The sequence below is a fragment of the Nannospalax galili genome, unplaced genomic scaffold (genome assembly GCF_000622305.1).
Source record: "Nannospalax galili isolate Female #2095 unplaced genomic scaffold, S.galili_v1.0 scaffold854, whole genome shotgun sequence".
In the NCBI taxonomy this organism is placed as follows: domain Eukaryota; kingdom Metazoa; phylum Chordata; class Mammalia; order Rodentia; family Spalacidae; genus Nannospalax; species Nannospalax galili.
The window spans coordinates 1,546,609-1,561,367 of NW_008334957.1; the positions used below are offsets into that span (position 1 = coordinate 1,546,609).

Below are 14,759 nucleotides of genomic sequence, written 5' to 3' on the forward strand. Positions count from 1 at the left end.
CCTCTCCCCCTCCCCCATCCCCCTCTCTCCCTCCATCTCCTTCCGTCTCCCCACCTTTACAGTGCCAAATGTCTTGAATCAGAGATGTGTGACTTTTTTTTGTCTATTCATTACATGTTCCCTCTTTATGTCTCACTCAATAGCTTCTGTGTAAGACGAAGGACTGGCATTGACTTTCTAAGACCGGAAGGTACTTCATCCACAGTGGGTCTGAAAGAACCATGCTTAGTTTTTCTTTATTTCTTTGTAAATATCAATTACTACCACATCTGTTCCTACCTACTTTCCAGTCGTTGCTCACTCTATCAACACAAAACCACAACATTCGGTTATGTTTTATTTTTGTATTTATTTTTGCGTTTGTGCCTTCCTCTTTAGCTCTCTGATGTCACTATTTTTCTCTCTTTTACTCAGAGTTTGTCAATTTTCTGATACTGGCTATCCCCTCCAAAATTGCTATCTTCTACCATGAACTCTATTCCTACCTGCAATCTTAACTCTCCAATTTTCTGTTTATTGAGCTGATTAACAGTGTGCTAAGGCTGATGACTAATGTGCTGGATAGCTTTAGTGTCAACTTGACATACATGGGTTGAGAGAGCCTCAATTGGGTAATTTCCTTCATTGGACTGGCCTGTGGCCATGTCCATGGGGCACCTTCTTGATTGTTGAGTAATGTGGGAGGGTCCAGCCCACTGTGGGTGGTGCCACCCCTGGGCAGGTGGGCCTGTGTTGCTTAAGAAGACAGGCTGAGCAGGGGCCAGGGAGCAAGCCAGTAAGCAGTGTTCCCCCATGGCCTGTGCTCCAGCTCCTGCCTCCAGGTTCCTGCCGAGTTTCTACCTTGGGCTCCCTGATGAACTGCTACCTGGGAGATGTAAGATAAATAAATCCTTTCCTCCCCAAGTTGGTAATGGTCAATGTTTTGTCACAGCAATGAAGAAACAAACTAGGGCAACTCAGTATTGGGAACTCCTTAAAGAACTCAGTCTAGAGCTAATAATTTTTTTATCCAAATTCAAAACCCTAAATCCAAGCCTATGCTATTTCTTCCACATCCTACGTTTCCAGTGTTGGACTTTGTGCTTTTATTATTGACATCAGTACCCTCAGACTCAGTCACAGTTTAGGTGTCTGGGAAGCACACTGTGAGAAGATGACTGGCAATCAGAAAATTAATTGAGTGCTCTTGGTACCAACAGCAGTGACATCACTGAGAAGGGTGCAGAACTGGGCAGAGGGAAAGGTTGGGCTGTGATGGATCTCCAGAAACCTCGGTTGGTACGACACTGGAGTTCTGATGGTAGAACTGTGTCAGTCGGAGTTGGGAGGTCAAGACTTCATACCCTACAGTGACTAGTCCGGATGAAAAGGCATGACCTCTGGCCAGCCAGAAGCTTCAATCCAAATACTATGTTTGGGGAACTGACAGCTGAGGTTTCTCCCTCATCAGCTGTCCTGGCATCTAGAAGGCAAGTCCTTCATCCCTAATGTGGTAACTGAGCAGTGCATCACCATGCCTCCACATCCACTGAGGCTTAAAATAAATAATACAGTGGGAGGAATTTAGAATTAAACCAAGTTTCTCGCTTTATCTCCATGCATAAATAACTGCAATCAGGAAAGTTATTCAAATTCTCTAAATTAAATTTTCTTACAAAATAATTTTGAAAAATTAATGATATACATATGTATATATGTATTGTGAAAACAACAAATACTAGGTTAATAACAGTTGCATAGTATGTGTTAATTCTCCTTCAACCCACAAGGAACTTAAGCTACTCACTTAATTTTAACTTTTCATTTTTTTATTTTTAAAGGACTGTTTTTTAGTTGTGTGTGTCTGCGTGTCTGTGTGGATATATGCCACGTGTGTGCAGGTTCCCACAGAGTCCAGAAGAAAATGTGGGTCCTGGAAACTGAACCCAGGTCCTCTGGCACGGCAGCAAGCACTCCTAACCACTGATCCATCTCTCCGGCCTCTAGCTATTCTTTCTTTTCCAAGTTCTAAGATTCCTTCAAAATGATGCAATAAAGATGTATTGTAATTCTGCCTCTACTAAGGGCTGTTTTAGGGACTGTAACAACTACAGTGAGCAGTTCAGGCAAATTCCTACCCTTGTGGTTCTTAAGTGATACCAGGGAGAACGAAGATAATATATTAGTAAACAAGCAATAAAAAGGACAGTTTCGGGAGGTGGATGCTCTAAGGGAAACAGGTGTGTAAGGGAGAATGGTGGGTGGGAAGGACTGCTGTCTGATGAGGTGACCTTGAACTTAAATCATCATGTGAACAAGTGAGCAGGGGTATGGATGGAAAGCATTTCTAACATGAAGAATAGGACAAATTCTTGAGGGAAGGTGATGCTTTCTTGGCATAGTCAAGCTTTATATGGTAAAATCATGTGTGCAAATTAGAAAGAATATCACAATGTCAGGTCAGCGATGCAGGCTCTTAATATCTTATGGACCATGGGAAGTCATCACCCCTGCACCACTGTTGTATTTAATGAATGAAGCACACATATCCCTTAGTATGTTGCTGGGGCATAGTAAGGACTCAATAGGTCAGCACTCTCATTAATACTATCTTGACTGCAGGCTCAACTTCTCTTTTTACACTTAGCATTTGTCAATAGGTTCTCCACATCTTGCCAGGTTAGAATGGGATGAGGGACAGAGACAGAAAGAGGAGCAGAAACATTTGCTTTAGATAGTATTTATAGCTTTGAAAATGCATTTTGAATCCAAAATGACCATACAAAATTTCTGAGTGATCCACCTCATGCATGGGTTGAAAGAATTAAGAGCATATGGCTTAATGCAATGGTAAGTGTTATTATGATAAAAAGTGCTATACGAATAAATAATGTGAATGATAAATGAATAAATAAATAAGATAGCAGTAGAGTCACATTTAAGATCACTAAGAAGGAACATCATTTGTAAGCTCAGTAGACCTACAGAACCCTGAAATATTATATACCCAACAGTGCCAAAACAATTTCTGATTTAACGCTTTCCCACAAGAGTATTAAACAAGATTATACAAATTGATATTTTGACCAAGATTATAGCCAGAAGTAAATGGAGGTGTCAGGAAGTGTGATTACCAATATGTATATTTATAAGATAACTGATAAGCTGAAGAAGGAACCAAAACCTATTGATCATTTAGTACATCCCAAAGTTTATGGTACTCTTTGCTATATTTTAATGTTCATAAGCCTATAAATTGGACATTACCTTCATTCTCCAGCTATTCTCTTTCTTTTCCAAGTTCTAAGATTTCTTCAAAATGATGTAATACATCAATCAAGATGTATTGTAATTCTACCTCTAGTCAGAGCTGTTTTAGGGACTGTAACAACTACAGTGCAGTCCAGGCAAGGTCTGTACCCTTGTGGCTCCTAAGTGAAACTGAGCCTCACAGAGACCAAATTGTACAAAGATACAATAATCACAGGAGTCTACCTTCCCCCAAATATGCTCTCTTCCTGAATGTAGTGAGTGAGGGAATCTGAATGAAGACTTTGATCTCCAAGAAGGCAGCAAAGCAGAACAGCCAAGTTGTTAGCAACAGTAGACAAGTTACCTGCAACTCATCATTCACATTTTAGTGCATATCTACTCCTGAGTGAGAGTTAGCGTTGTTATGTATGATTTCAGAGACGGAACATATAGACAGAGAAGTTAATTCCCCAAAGTTGAATTAGGACAAAATCAGGATATATCATTTATTGAGTTCTAGGATCAGCCCTTCACACTGCCTGTATAAAAGGAAAACACGAACGGGCCTAAGGGATTTTTCAAGGAAAACAAGACAATCACAGTAATTAAATTATATGCAGAACTTGAAAAGTAGCAAAACTTTTTTTGGTCAAACCCACTCATGGACTAGAGAGATGGCTTATCGGTTAAGAGCACTGGCTGCTCCTTATACAAAAAATCTGATTTCGAATTCCAACATCTACATGGCAGCTAACAACCATCTGTAACTCCAGGTCCAGGGAATCTGACACCCTCTTCTGGCACCATAGGCATTACACTCACATGGCACATTTACATACATGCAGGCAAACACTCATAAAATAAAAATAAATTTTAAAAATTTAATCCATTCAGCATGGGCTGTGGCCAATGGCACCTGCTACCGAACCTGACAAGAGTTCAGTCCCCAGGACCCACGTGGTAGAAGGTGAAAAGTGACTCCTGCAAGTTTTCTGACCTTACACGTGCAATGTGGCACATGCTACACATAAATGCACACCTACAAAATAAATTTATAATGATTTACTTTAAACTCATTCATCATGACCTTCTCTTTACCTAAGAGGTTCACTCATAGAATATGAAAATGTACTTTAAAATATTTTCCTTATTTCTTTTTATGTGTTTGAGTGCATTGCCTACATGTATGTAAGGGCGCCCATGTCATGCAATGCCCACAGAGGTCAGAAGAAGGCACCAGATCCCCTGAAACTGGAGTTATGGGCGGATGTTAGCCACCATGTGGGTGCTGAGAATCGAACCTAGGTCCTCTGCAAAAGGAGCCAGTGCTCTTAACTGATGAGTCAACTCTCTAGCCCCTGAAAATGTATTTTAGATCATGGACATGCATATCAAATCATTTGAACACAAGAACAATTTAGTTTCTTAGTACTTCAGTGTACAAGAAAGTTACTGTTAATATTGATCACCCTTTCTTATCACGACATCCCACAACCACAGCAGAATCACATGACTCACAAGGATAAAGGTGAGATACAGACACACACAAGAGAATCTTGGAGATCATCTTAAGACATTAACACATTGAAAAGCATTTAACCATGTGTACTCTATTGTCTATCGTCTGCTCATTTCTGTGTTCATACTCCAGATGTGATAACCCACTTTGAATATTTGATTCACCAGACCTCATTCACCAGAAACTACCTTTTCTGATAAGAAATTATCTTCTGCACTGTCCAGTAAAGTATGAGCTGGTTTGATAGGCATCCATTAGCCCAAGTCCTACAGAGGTGCTCCTAGAGTCAAGAAGAGAGTTCAAGCCAAGGGAACCTTATGTTATAACAATCAGAAACCATAAATGACTCATTCAATGAAGTAACAGGCATGCCTATATTTTTCAGGGATTTTCTCTAACTTTGAAAACACAAAATAGATACTAATGAAGCAATCGGTTTAAAATAATCAGTTTCCTGGTTGCTCAATTCTGATCGAGCAGGTGGGGGGATCAGCTACTCTAAAACAGAATAATGGAATAATAAGACCTAAGCATATACTAAACAATACTGGCATCATATTTAGATCTAAAAAGAAAGACTAGAAATGCTTTGAATTATGCCAGTCTTCCATGTTTGACACTCGCTCTCCTTACTTTCCTGAGACACAGCCCTCCTCTCCAGTGGACTGCTCTAAATGCCTCAAACTCAATCTAACATATGGGTCTTTTAACATATAGTTAACTCCATCACTGTTTTGCACCTCTCTAATTCATACCTATCTCAAATTGGGCTATGAATTTATTATCTGAAGCGTCGTGTAGCATCAAAAAACACATAGGAATGATCTTATTAGCTGCTGGTGTGTTTTCTTCCCCGTTCTTTAAATTCACAACTTCTAACTTCATGATTTTCCAAAGGATGTATCCCTCCAATGCTATTAATGATTCATCAATGATTGCTGGAAGACAGACCTAATTTTGTCTAATAGAATGTTTGATAACAGGGAATCACTTACACATGAGAAAAATAATAAAACACTACGGTTCACATATCATGTCTATAACTCATAGAGGTACACATCTCTTTAAGAGATAATATATAAATACAAATCCTTATGAGTTAACAATTATAGGCTCCTCTTTAGACTTGTTGTAGCTACAAGCATTTTAAGATAACCATACTAACCAAAATTAGAGGCAATTTGCATAAAATTTACAGATCACTATAAAGTTGCAATAAAACCAAGGTATGAGAATGTTGTGAAATTCTTACAGCTTTTGACAAAATATAGCTATGCTCACTCTCGTTCGTATCTGAGAAGCAGCACTACACAGAACAATTAAAATAATCAACTAAAACAGCACAAAACACTGCAGTCTACTTATTGGTACCAGTTATACAATAGACTACACAAAGATTGGTTTTCACATTTATTCATTCTTCTAACAAACATTAATTGAATGATTTTATAATTCACATCCTGTGCTAGGCATGGCATATGTAAATAAAATATTTCTTGTCTTCAGGAGCTAGAATAAAGCCACATTATAATACAGTAAGTCCTTAGCAGAGATGCAAATAACAATGTTCAGAAAAAAATGCAACAGAAAACATGTGTGCACATCTGTATGCATGTGTATAAAAATAGAAAATTCACTTCTGCCAGTCCTAGGAAGAAAGGTTTGTGAATGAAGACACATAGGTATAAAGTAACAAAGAGCGGGAGCTTTGTCTGAACATGGTCGTTCTTATTACACACATAACAAGTGCAGTGCTGTGTGGATGGAAAAGAAGTCAACAGATTTCAAGAACTTGAAACTAAAGTAACACCAGGGCTTCCCCACGCCTCCTTCCGTGATAGATCAACTCTAGAGCTGACTACGAATGCAAATTTTCCCAATATTGGCTCATCCTTCATTTAAGAACTATACCCTACTCAGCTTGGGAAGTGGATGATAGACTAGCTTTCTAAAGTCATAGAGATTAGCAGCAATTACTATTTTGTGAAATTATGGCAGAGTTTGAGGAGTTGCCCTATATCTGGTATCTGACATTCCTAATGCTTGCTTTCTGTAACCCAGAATGATTAGTAGATGGAACATTTGAAGAATGTGTCAACTTCATTCCATAGGTACCACTAGTCATTTCAAACCAACCTTCACAACAGCCTTTCCCTCCTCTCATCCCCACACTCTCCCACCCTCTTTTAATATACATATAATATATAATATATATTCCTTTATTTTGATTTTTGGGGTCACAAGACATTTAATGCAATAGCATGTGAGCTACTGAACATAACTACAGAGGTGATAATAAAATGTCCTTCAGGAAAAATTAGAGAGTTCCCAAATAAGCTACAAATGGTAAAACTTCGAAAGCCTTTGTCATAAAACCAACATAATGATTACTCTGACCACCACAAACACAGACATTGGATGTGGTAAGAATGGCTCCTACTCACAACATTTATCCTTGTTTCTACATGGAAATAGTTACCTGGGATGTGTTCATCTCAAAAGAGAAACTTCTAAGATCAGTCTTTACAAATTGTGTGTCCAAAGATCAGTGAGCTTGAATGAATGTTCTCAGGACATGGGATTCAATCACCTCCAACCACAAATATAATGTGTGTTATCAATCTCTGTAATTTTCATTCAAAATTTCCAAGCCCTTCTCTGGAGCTTTCAAACTAGACGCTCTGAGGATGAGGTGCAGAAACCTGTCCTCCAACAGTTTTCTTCAGTTATATGTTGTGTTTACTGAGGTCTGATAACCACTAACTTAAATGAGAAATTTCTCACTACTAAGTCCCAAATAAAGCTTCTGAGGAAACAATTTGTCACTATTCTATTTATAAGAATGTTCATTCTCAACTGTCCACAACAGTCCCCAGCCAGTACCCAGCTTTCAGAGGTATTTCCAGCTCCTTTGCTTCCCAAAGAACTCTAAGCCTGGGACTTTCCATTCCATGAGGTGTTCAAGCCCACAGCACATAATTCTAGATCTCCAGATCCTGTTCAGAAGCAACATTTGAGGACCAGGATGATGTCATTTCCACCTCCTAGCAGTGCATTTTTGGTAACAATAGCCCACTTGGTGACAAACATTTCTCTGCTTTGACAGATAATTGTACAGAAAACATAAGCAATCCAGAACGGAGGAGAGTTGGTACATTTGCCTAATCTCTTAAAATATAAACGGACCATTCAAAGAGTCTCAGAAGAGAACACTATTCCATATGTCTTTTTAAATAAAAAGCTCATTCTGATATTTTGCTTTAAAAAGCAGGTGAAAGCAAAATTAAAACAGGTTTGTACACTTGAGTCTAGACACAAACTCTACATATTTTGTTTGATAAAAGGAAGCACCACCATAAAAACATCAAACGTGAACAAACATAATTAGACAATTAAGCAAAAACATCCATTTCTTTATTCTGAGTATTTTACTGAGTATATATTAGGTACTAATTTCTGAAGTCAACAACAGATAAACATAAAAGTATTAAAGATAAGAGAATTTAGATCTAGAATTTGAATTTTAAGTTGAAGCCTTGGTTCATATGTCAAGGGTTTGCAGAAAACAAACAAACAAACAAACAGTCATCAGATACACTTGGCAAATATTCCCCCTGCATATGACACTTAAATTTTCTTTTCTTCCTTGATGTGTGCAAAATTCCCAAAGGGAATATTATACCTACTTGGTAACTTATGATGAACAATGTAACTGCCTACAGATAATGGGTCTATTTTGCTCTCATATACAATGAAATATGAGGCCACAGAACAACAGCTAACGTGAATACAAAAAGCAACGATGATGCAGAGAGGCTATGCGTAACAGCACTTAAGTCCCCTTCCTTGATGTGTGTAAAATTCCCAAAGGGAATATTATACCTACTTGGCAACTTATGATGAACAATGTAACTGCCTACAGATAATGGGTCTATTTTGCTCTCATATACAATGAAACATGAGGCCACAAAACAACAGCTAACGTGAATACAAAAAGCAACGATGATGCAGAGAGGCTATGCGTAACAGCACTTAAGTCCCCCTTCAGTGCATCTTGGAACCCTTTGGTACCAAATTATACATCTTTGGTACCCAAATTATACACTAAAACTGAATATATGCAGCCATATCACCTCTATACAAACCAAGAAGCACTGGTGTATCTTTAAAATGAAAGCCTCACAGCTGAGCTTTCAGCCAAAGAACAGAGCCCTAGACACACAGTCAAAACAAACGTGTTTTAAGTTGGGCCTGTACTACATCCTTTCAAAGCCTCACCCCTGAATACCTATACTGATTACTTTGAAAGCAATGAATGGGGAATCCTTGAAGTTCTCAGAAAATTGGAATAAGTAGTTTCTTTTACATTTTCTAATTTTAATTAAATTTTTGTGAAATACATTGTACTACATAAAGCAGTCTTCATGTTATTATATGATTCATAAAGGCATTTTCTGAAGTGCCACATAGCAGTCAGGCATTTTGTAGAAATATTGGAACCTGTAATAATTATGTATGGCTTGTACTTAGGATCTATAGTTAGGGAGATCAAAAGGAAACTCTATTTTAATTTTTCAAATGATTGCTTGGCTATTGCAACAAAATAAAGTGCTTCTTCTCTTTTTTATAAAGACTTAACCTAGTCTATAAACCTTTACAATATGATTAAAAGTAATATTGAGGAAGAACAGAAAAAAATTTACATTTTTCAAGGCATTCAAATTTCCTTGAAGTTAAAAGGTGTCACCATGAAACTGAGTTCAGGAAGTTTAGAAAAACATATACACGCATGTATATGTATACATATACACACACACATATATATACCTACATATATACCTAAAACCTCTCTTTCAAAACAAATCTACAAGGTAGCTTTTATTCTTAGTTCACAAACGATACGAAGGAGGTAAAGTAGCTTTGTCAGAGTCTCATACTCAGTCTGTAGTTCAACAGAGATTATTCAAATCTAAGCCCCACAGAAACCAAAACCTTGCTCCTCAAATCCTATAATGTTGTATCTACATAATAATTAGAGACAAAGTTTAGAAAGGCATTGGTTAAATTCTGATTTCAAATCATCTAATGAATTTCTATAATAGAGAAACCACTATTATAGAATATATTTTATCACATTTTATGATTGTAGTCCATTGCTTCTCAATTTTTAGTCAAACTGAGCCTCAAATTTGAAGTTTTAGTTAATATACATAAATCTCCAAATATTCTGTCTCATAAACAAAATGTGTATTTTTAGATGTTTTTAGGATTGGCATGTGTCTGAGAACGAATTGTACATAGAATCAAGAGAAACTGAATGCATCTGTTTATCTCCTCTTGTTTTTTTCCTAGACTTTTACTAATATAATTTCCTTTTCCCCAAATAAGGAAACACTGTTTGTTTTCTGTTGCTCAGATCCCAGCTCCCCTCTGCTCTTCAGTCCTCACTTTCTAGGGATGATTTCCTCAGTCAGGAGCTTTCGTCTCCTGATTTGCTTCTTTCCATTTCTGTTTCTTTTCTTCCCAACATTTTGCTGTCTTTGGCTCCTGAGATCTACAAAGCTACCTGCAAGGACTCAACAAGCACTTGGTCTGTGGCAAGAAGCCTCACCCTTGAGCAGGTCTACCGGTGACAGGCTGAGAGCAACCCCACAACTGATGTCAGAGTGATGAAATAAAATCCAAATAAATGAGTTACTAAATTCACCCTTGAAATTAGTAAAAAAAAAAAAAAAAAAAAAAAAAAAAAAACAGCCATACATAATATGTGTTCCCATGTAGTCAATTAATTCAAAATAAATAATGTTATAAGTGATGTATATTTCTTCAGCCAGCCTCTAGGATGATTTTGATCATTGTGGCTGTGCTCCACAGATACATAGTGAGGAAAACCACCCAAAGTAGATGACCAGTGAAGTGTTCCCTATATCACCAAGGCATTTGGAGCCCTTATGGTTCCCCTCAATGCAGTTTTCTTTTTTCTTTTCTTTTTTTTTCAGTTTCCTTAAAATAAAGACTAAATGAAAAAAAGTTCCAGGAAGGCTGGGAAGGTTTTGTTCAGCATCTTTAGTGCCAGAGCTCTGTACAATAGTTTCCACATAAAAGATCTTCAAATATTTTGAATAATTAAATTGAATATTTTGATGATTCCCTACTTAAGAAAGTAATCTACTTTTCTCATAAATTTTAAAACTCAATGTATGCCCTATGTTTCCTTCACATGTCTGATGTTATGTCTTAGTGGAATCTGGGTCCAAGGAAGAACCTAAGTACAACACTTTAGAGATGAGAAGGAGCAAGCGAGCCAGACAGATGTGCCCAGGGATATTCAAGTGTTTAATTCTTCAAAGGAAAAGTAGAGTCAAATCTGAGTTCTGGAATATTTTTTCACAATTTTACCAACCCGGTTACTTGCATTATTGTGCAATATAAAGTATTATAAATTTCACATCTAGCCTCATGCAACTAGAAATAACTATTGAAATGTCAAAACCCCAACTTGGAATATTCTCTGGTAAAATAACTAGTATCGTGTGTAGGGATGTACTAGTATATATCAAATTCATTTTCATTTTCCTACTTGGAAGTCGTTCTGAATAAAGACTGAATCCCAACTGATTGGAACATATAACAGGACCACTGAGCAAGCAGGAACTCCTATAGCAAGTGTATTTCTCCTCAAGAATAAAGTTCAGGAAAGCTCATAGCACTCAGAACAACTACAGATGCCTGATAATGGCTATTCTAGGTGTGTGTGTGTGTGTGTGTGTGTGTGTGTGTGTGTGTGTGTGTTCCAGTTGTTCATCTTTCATGAGTGAGAACAGATAACACACATTCCATCGCCCCAACTATTCTCATAGTTTAGAACTTGGGCAATATAGAAGAACAAGCCCAGTGGAACTTTTCAAGCCAGTATCTTATTTGCCAAATAAAAGAAGTGGGGAACACACAGAAATAAATCACAGATTGAAATGCAACCTCTCTGTTGTGTCTGTGAAACTATGTCAATTGTGAGGTTTTTCCTGAGGCCTTTTGAGGGTGAAGATGTGTTGCACTCTGTTCACCATATGTTTTCAGCCTCCACCTGGCAGGCCTTTTCAAAAGAAAAAAAAACATTACAGCATGTAAAGTACATAAAGCTACTGTGTTATTTGTTTCCACAGTTTCAGATTTCTTATTCTATAAGAATGATGGTTTTCATATCAGTCACTAAAATCTGACTTGCAAAGTAACCATCAGAAGCTTTGTTCTGCCTCTCATTCTGGCAGTAAATACTCGAGTTCTCATTTTATTTTTCCTGTGCCTCACGTGAGTTGTTGAACACAGTCTAAGCTAAATTGCCATTATCCAAGGCACTAGCCATACTTTAGAAATTTGTGGATTCTGGTTCTCAGACCCAAAGAAAACTCCAGGATTCTAAAGGTAGTTCCACCCAAATTGATCATTATCTTTAGCTAGATGCTTGTGTCAGATACAAGCTTGTGCTGAAGAGCTGGTACACTGCACAAATGCTGTGTTGGAGGCAGGCACACAGCTACTGCATTCTTCATGTAAACGATTATGTTCAACAATTTGCAGTGTCAAATGGTTCCTAAGATGATCTGCCCCGGGAAATTTTTACAGAGAAAAGTGACAAAGAGCAGTCTACTTAACCTAAAGTCTCTTTCTACATTATCAACAGAAGAAGTTGTGAACAGATCTATTAAAGGGGAAAACATATCAGAAGGGGAAGGAGACAGAAACTAGTTTCACTACTACATGAAAGAGTCATTTGCCATTAGTGCAGGTGCCACAGGGATGTTCATAGTATTGCCTGGTCCCAGCACCCACTCTCAGCATCCCATTCTTTCGCGGGTCCTTCTTACTATCAGAGGAAGAGTACTTTCAAAAGGGAGACAGGAGTGATCAAGCAAGACCAATGATCAAATTAATTGAAGGAACTTTCAAAAAGTTAAAAGTCCTGGGGCAGATTAAAAAATATATAACAGTACTGTTTAAATCTAGTTAAAGTCCTGGTTTCCAAAACCCAGGCGAGGCTCAAATATGGATGGGAATTTAACATTTAATCTCCTTTAGATTCTGTCTGCAATTTGGCGAATTCAGTCAAAAAAGAGTTTATAGACAGGAAAAGACTAGACTAGAGATCTGGCATTCCTGCAGAAAGGTAAAAGCCAAGGGAAGATGAAATGCCTAGGCAGGAAGGAGGCAGACATGCTCTGGAAGGATGCCTGGAGCCTGGGGAAGTCTGGGGTACACCCAGAAGCGCTGACATCCCGAGATCAGCACAAGTTTGGAGATGTTCAGGAGGCATTTACTCATTCAACAAATATCTGTGAAGGTCCTAATAAAAGGAAGGCATGAAAGAGAGGGGGAGAAAGGAGGAAGGAAGGGAGAGAGAGAGAGAGAGAGAGAGAGAGAGAGAGAGAGAGAGAGAACCGAAGAATGTAGGGAAGGGGAAGTGAAGGACGAAGATGAGGTGAGGGCACAAAAAGTGTCAAGATGGGAAATAATAAATAAATACACACACACATACATACATACATACATACATACATACATACATAATACATACATACATAGAAAACCAGGCTTACCCAAAAAAGAAGGTTGAGCCAATAACTCAATAAACGCACAATAAATAATGGAAAAACAGGAAGGCTACAGGGGGTGAAGAGGATACAGGATTACAGGTTTCTGCATGAGAAGACAACTCAGAAAAGTGTCTGACAGAGTTCCTTCAGACATGAGAAAAGGCAAGCAAGAGACTGCAAGGAGCCTGAGGCATTCAGCGATGTCCCAGAAGGTCATGGCTAGGACCAAAAGAGTGTGGGAAACGGGAGGAGGGAAGGGCTTCCAGGAAGGGGCTGGGATTCCTTTGGGATGCAGGATGAGAGAAATGAAAGGTTTGGACGTGGAGCTGCAGCACACAGCTCCTGGGAAAGTTTGAGGGAAGAAAACAGGTGGTGTGAAGGGGCCATCAGGGAGGACACCGATGAAGTTGGGTCCAAGGCTGGGACTGGGCGAAGGCCCTCGCACCAGGAGATCCCGGAGGGAGTGGGGTGTCCTACCCCAGGCACCTAAGCCCAGAGGCTTGGGTCTCCCGGGGGCCACCAGGAAGCCTAGGCCAAGCCGGGTAAGGCCGGCTCGCCCCCCAGCGGTCGCCCTGCTCCAACTTTCCTGATCCCGGTCCTCTCCCGAAGCGGACCCCCTCGTCCCCGGCTCACCGAGGGCGCAGTCAGGCGGCTGATGCTCTCGCCCAGCGAGTCCAGGTTGACCCTCCGGCGGCGCTGCGCCCTCCTGGCCCCGGCGGCGGCTGCGGCAGCGACGGCAGCGGAGGCGGCGGGGGCCGGGGCGGCGGCGGCGCTGGGTTCGGGTGGCCCGGGCGGGCTCCGGCTGCCGTTCCAGCAGAGCCTGGACAGCGGGCACTCCCCTTCGTCCTCGGGGCTGGTCTCCAGGTAGTCGGAGCCCAGGGAGCTGAAGGACTCGGAGGAAATCTTCCTCCGAGACATGCTGCTGGCGGTGCTGAGGCCGACGCGGCGGTGGTGGCTGCGGCGGCGGTGGTGGCGGTGGCGGTGGCGGGACCCGCGCTCGCAGGGCAGCGTCAGGCGCGTCGGGACCGCGGGGCGCAGCGATCGCGCTCGGCCGGGCGGGGGTCCCCGGGGCCGCGGAGCCCCGCCAGCCGGCTGCTCATGGCGGGAACTTGGGGCGCCGCCGCCTCACCGTGGGGCCCGGGCTGCGAGGGGCACCGTCGCCGCCTGTGCTGCTGCACAGCCTCAGCGCCAGCCGGGGTGCATCGCTCCCGCTCCTGTCGGCGGAGATGGGGGCGCGGAGCTTCGCCCGGCTGCGGCTCCTCCGCCTGGCGCTGGCCACTGGCTCCCCGGTCCTCTCCACTGGCCGCCCGCCTCCCTCCCGCTCCCTTTATCCTCCCGCCCCCAGCGCTCCCTCCGCCGGCATCACGTGTCGCCAGCATACTCATTGGGAGTCTCTGCCTCTCCTGTCGCCACGTTTC

General features: G+C 40.7%; 1 protein-coding gene across 1 annotated transcript in view; it reads right to left on the reverse strand.

Annotated features, from left to right (window-relative positions):
• Positions 1-14,547, reverse strand: part of Gucy1a2 (guanylate cyclase 1 soluble subunit alpha 2) — a 369,084-nt gene extending 354,537 nt beyond the window's left edge. Inside the window, exon 1 of the mRNA XM_008829700.1 lies at positions 13,975-14,547. Coding sequence (XP_008827922.1) covers positions 13,975-14,259 — 285 coding nt within the window. The 5' untranslated portion in view covers positions 14,260-14,547. The remainder of the gene's footprint in view (positions 1-13,974) is intronic.
• Between the last annotated feature and the right edge of the window lie 212 nt (positions 14,548-14,759).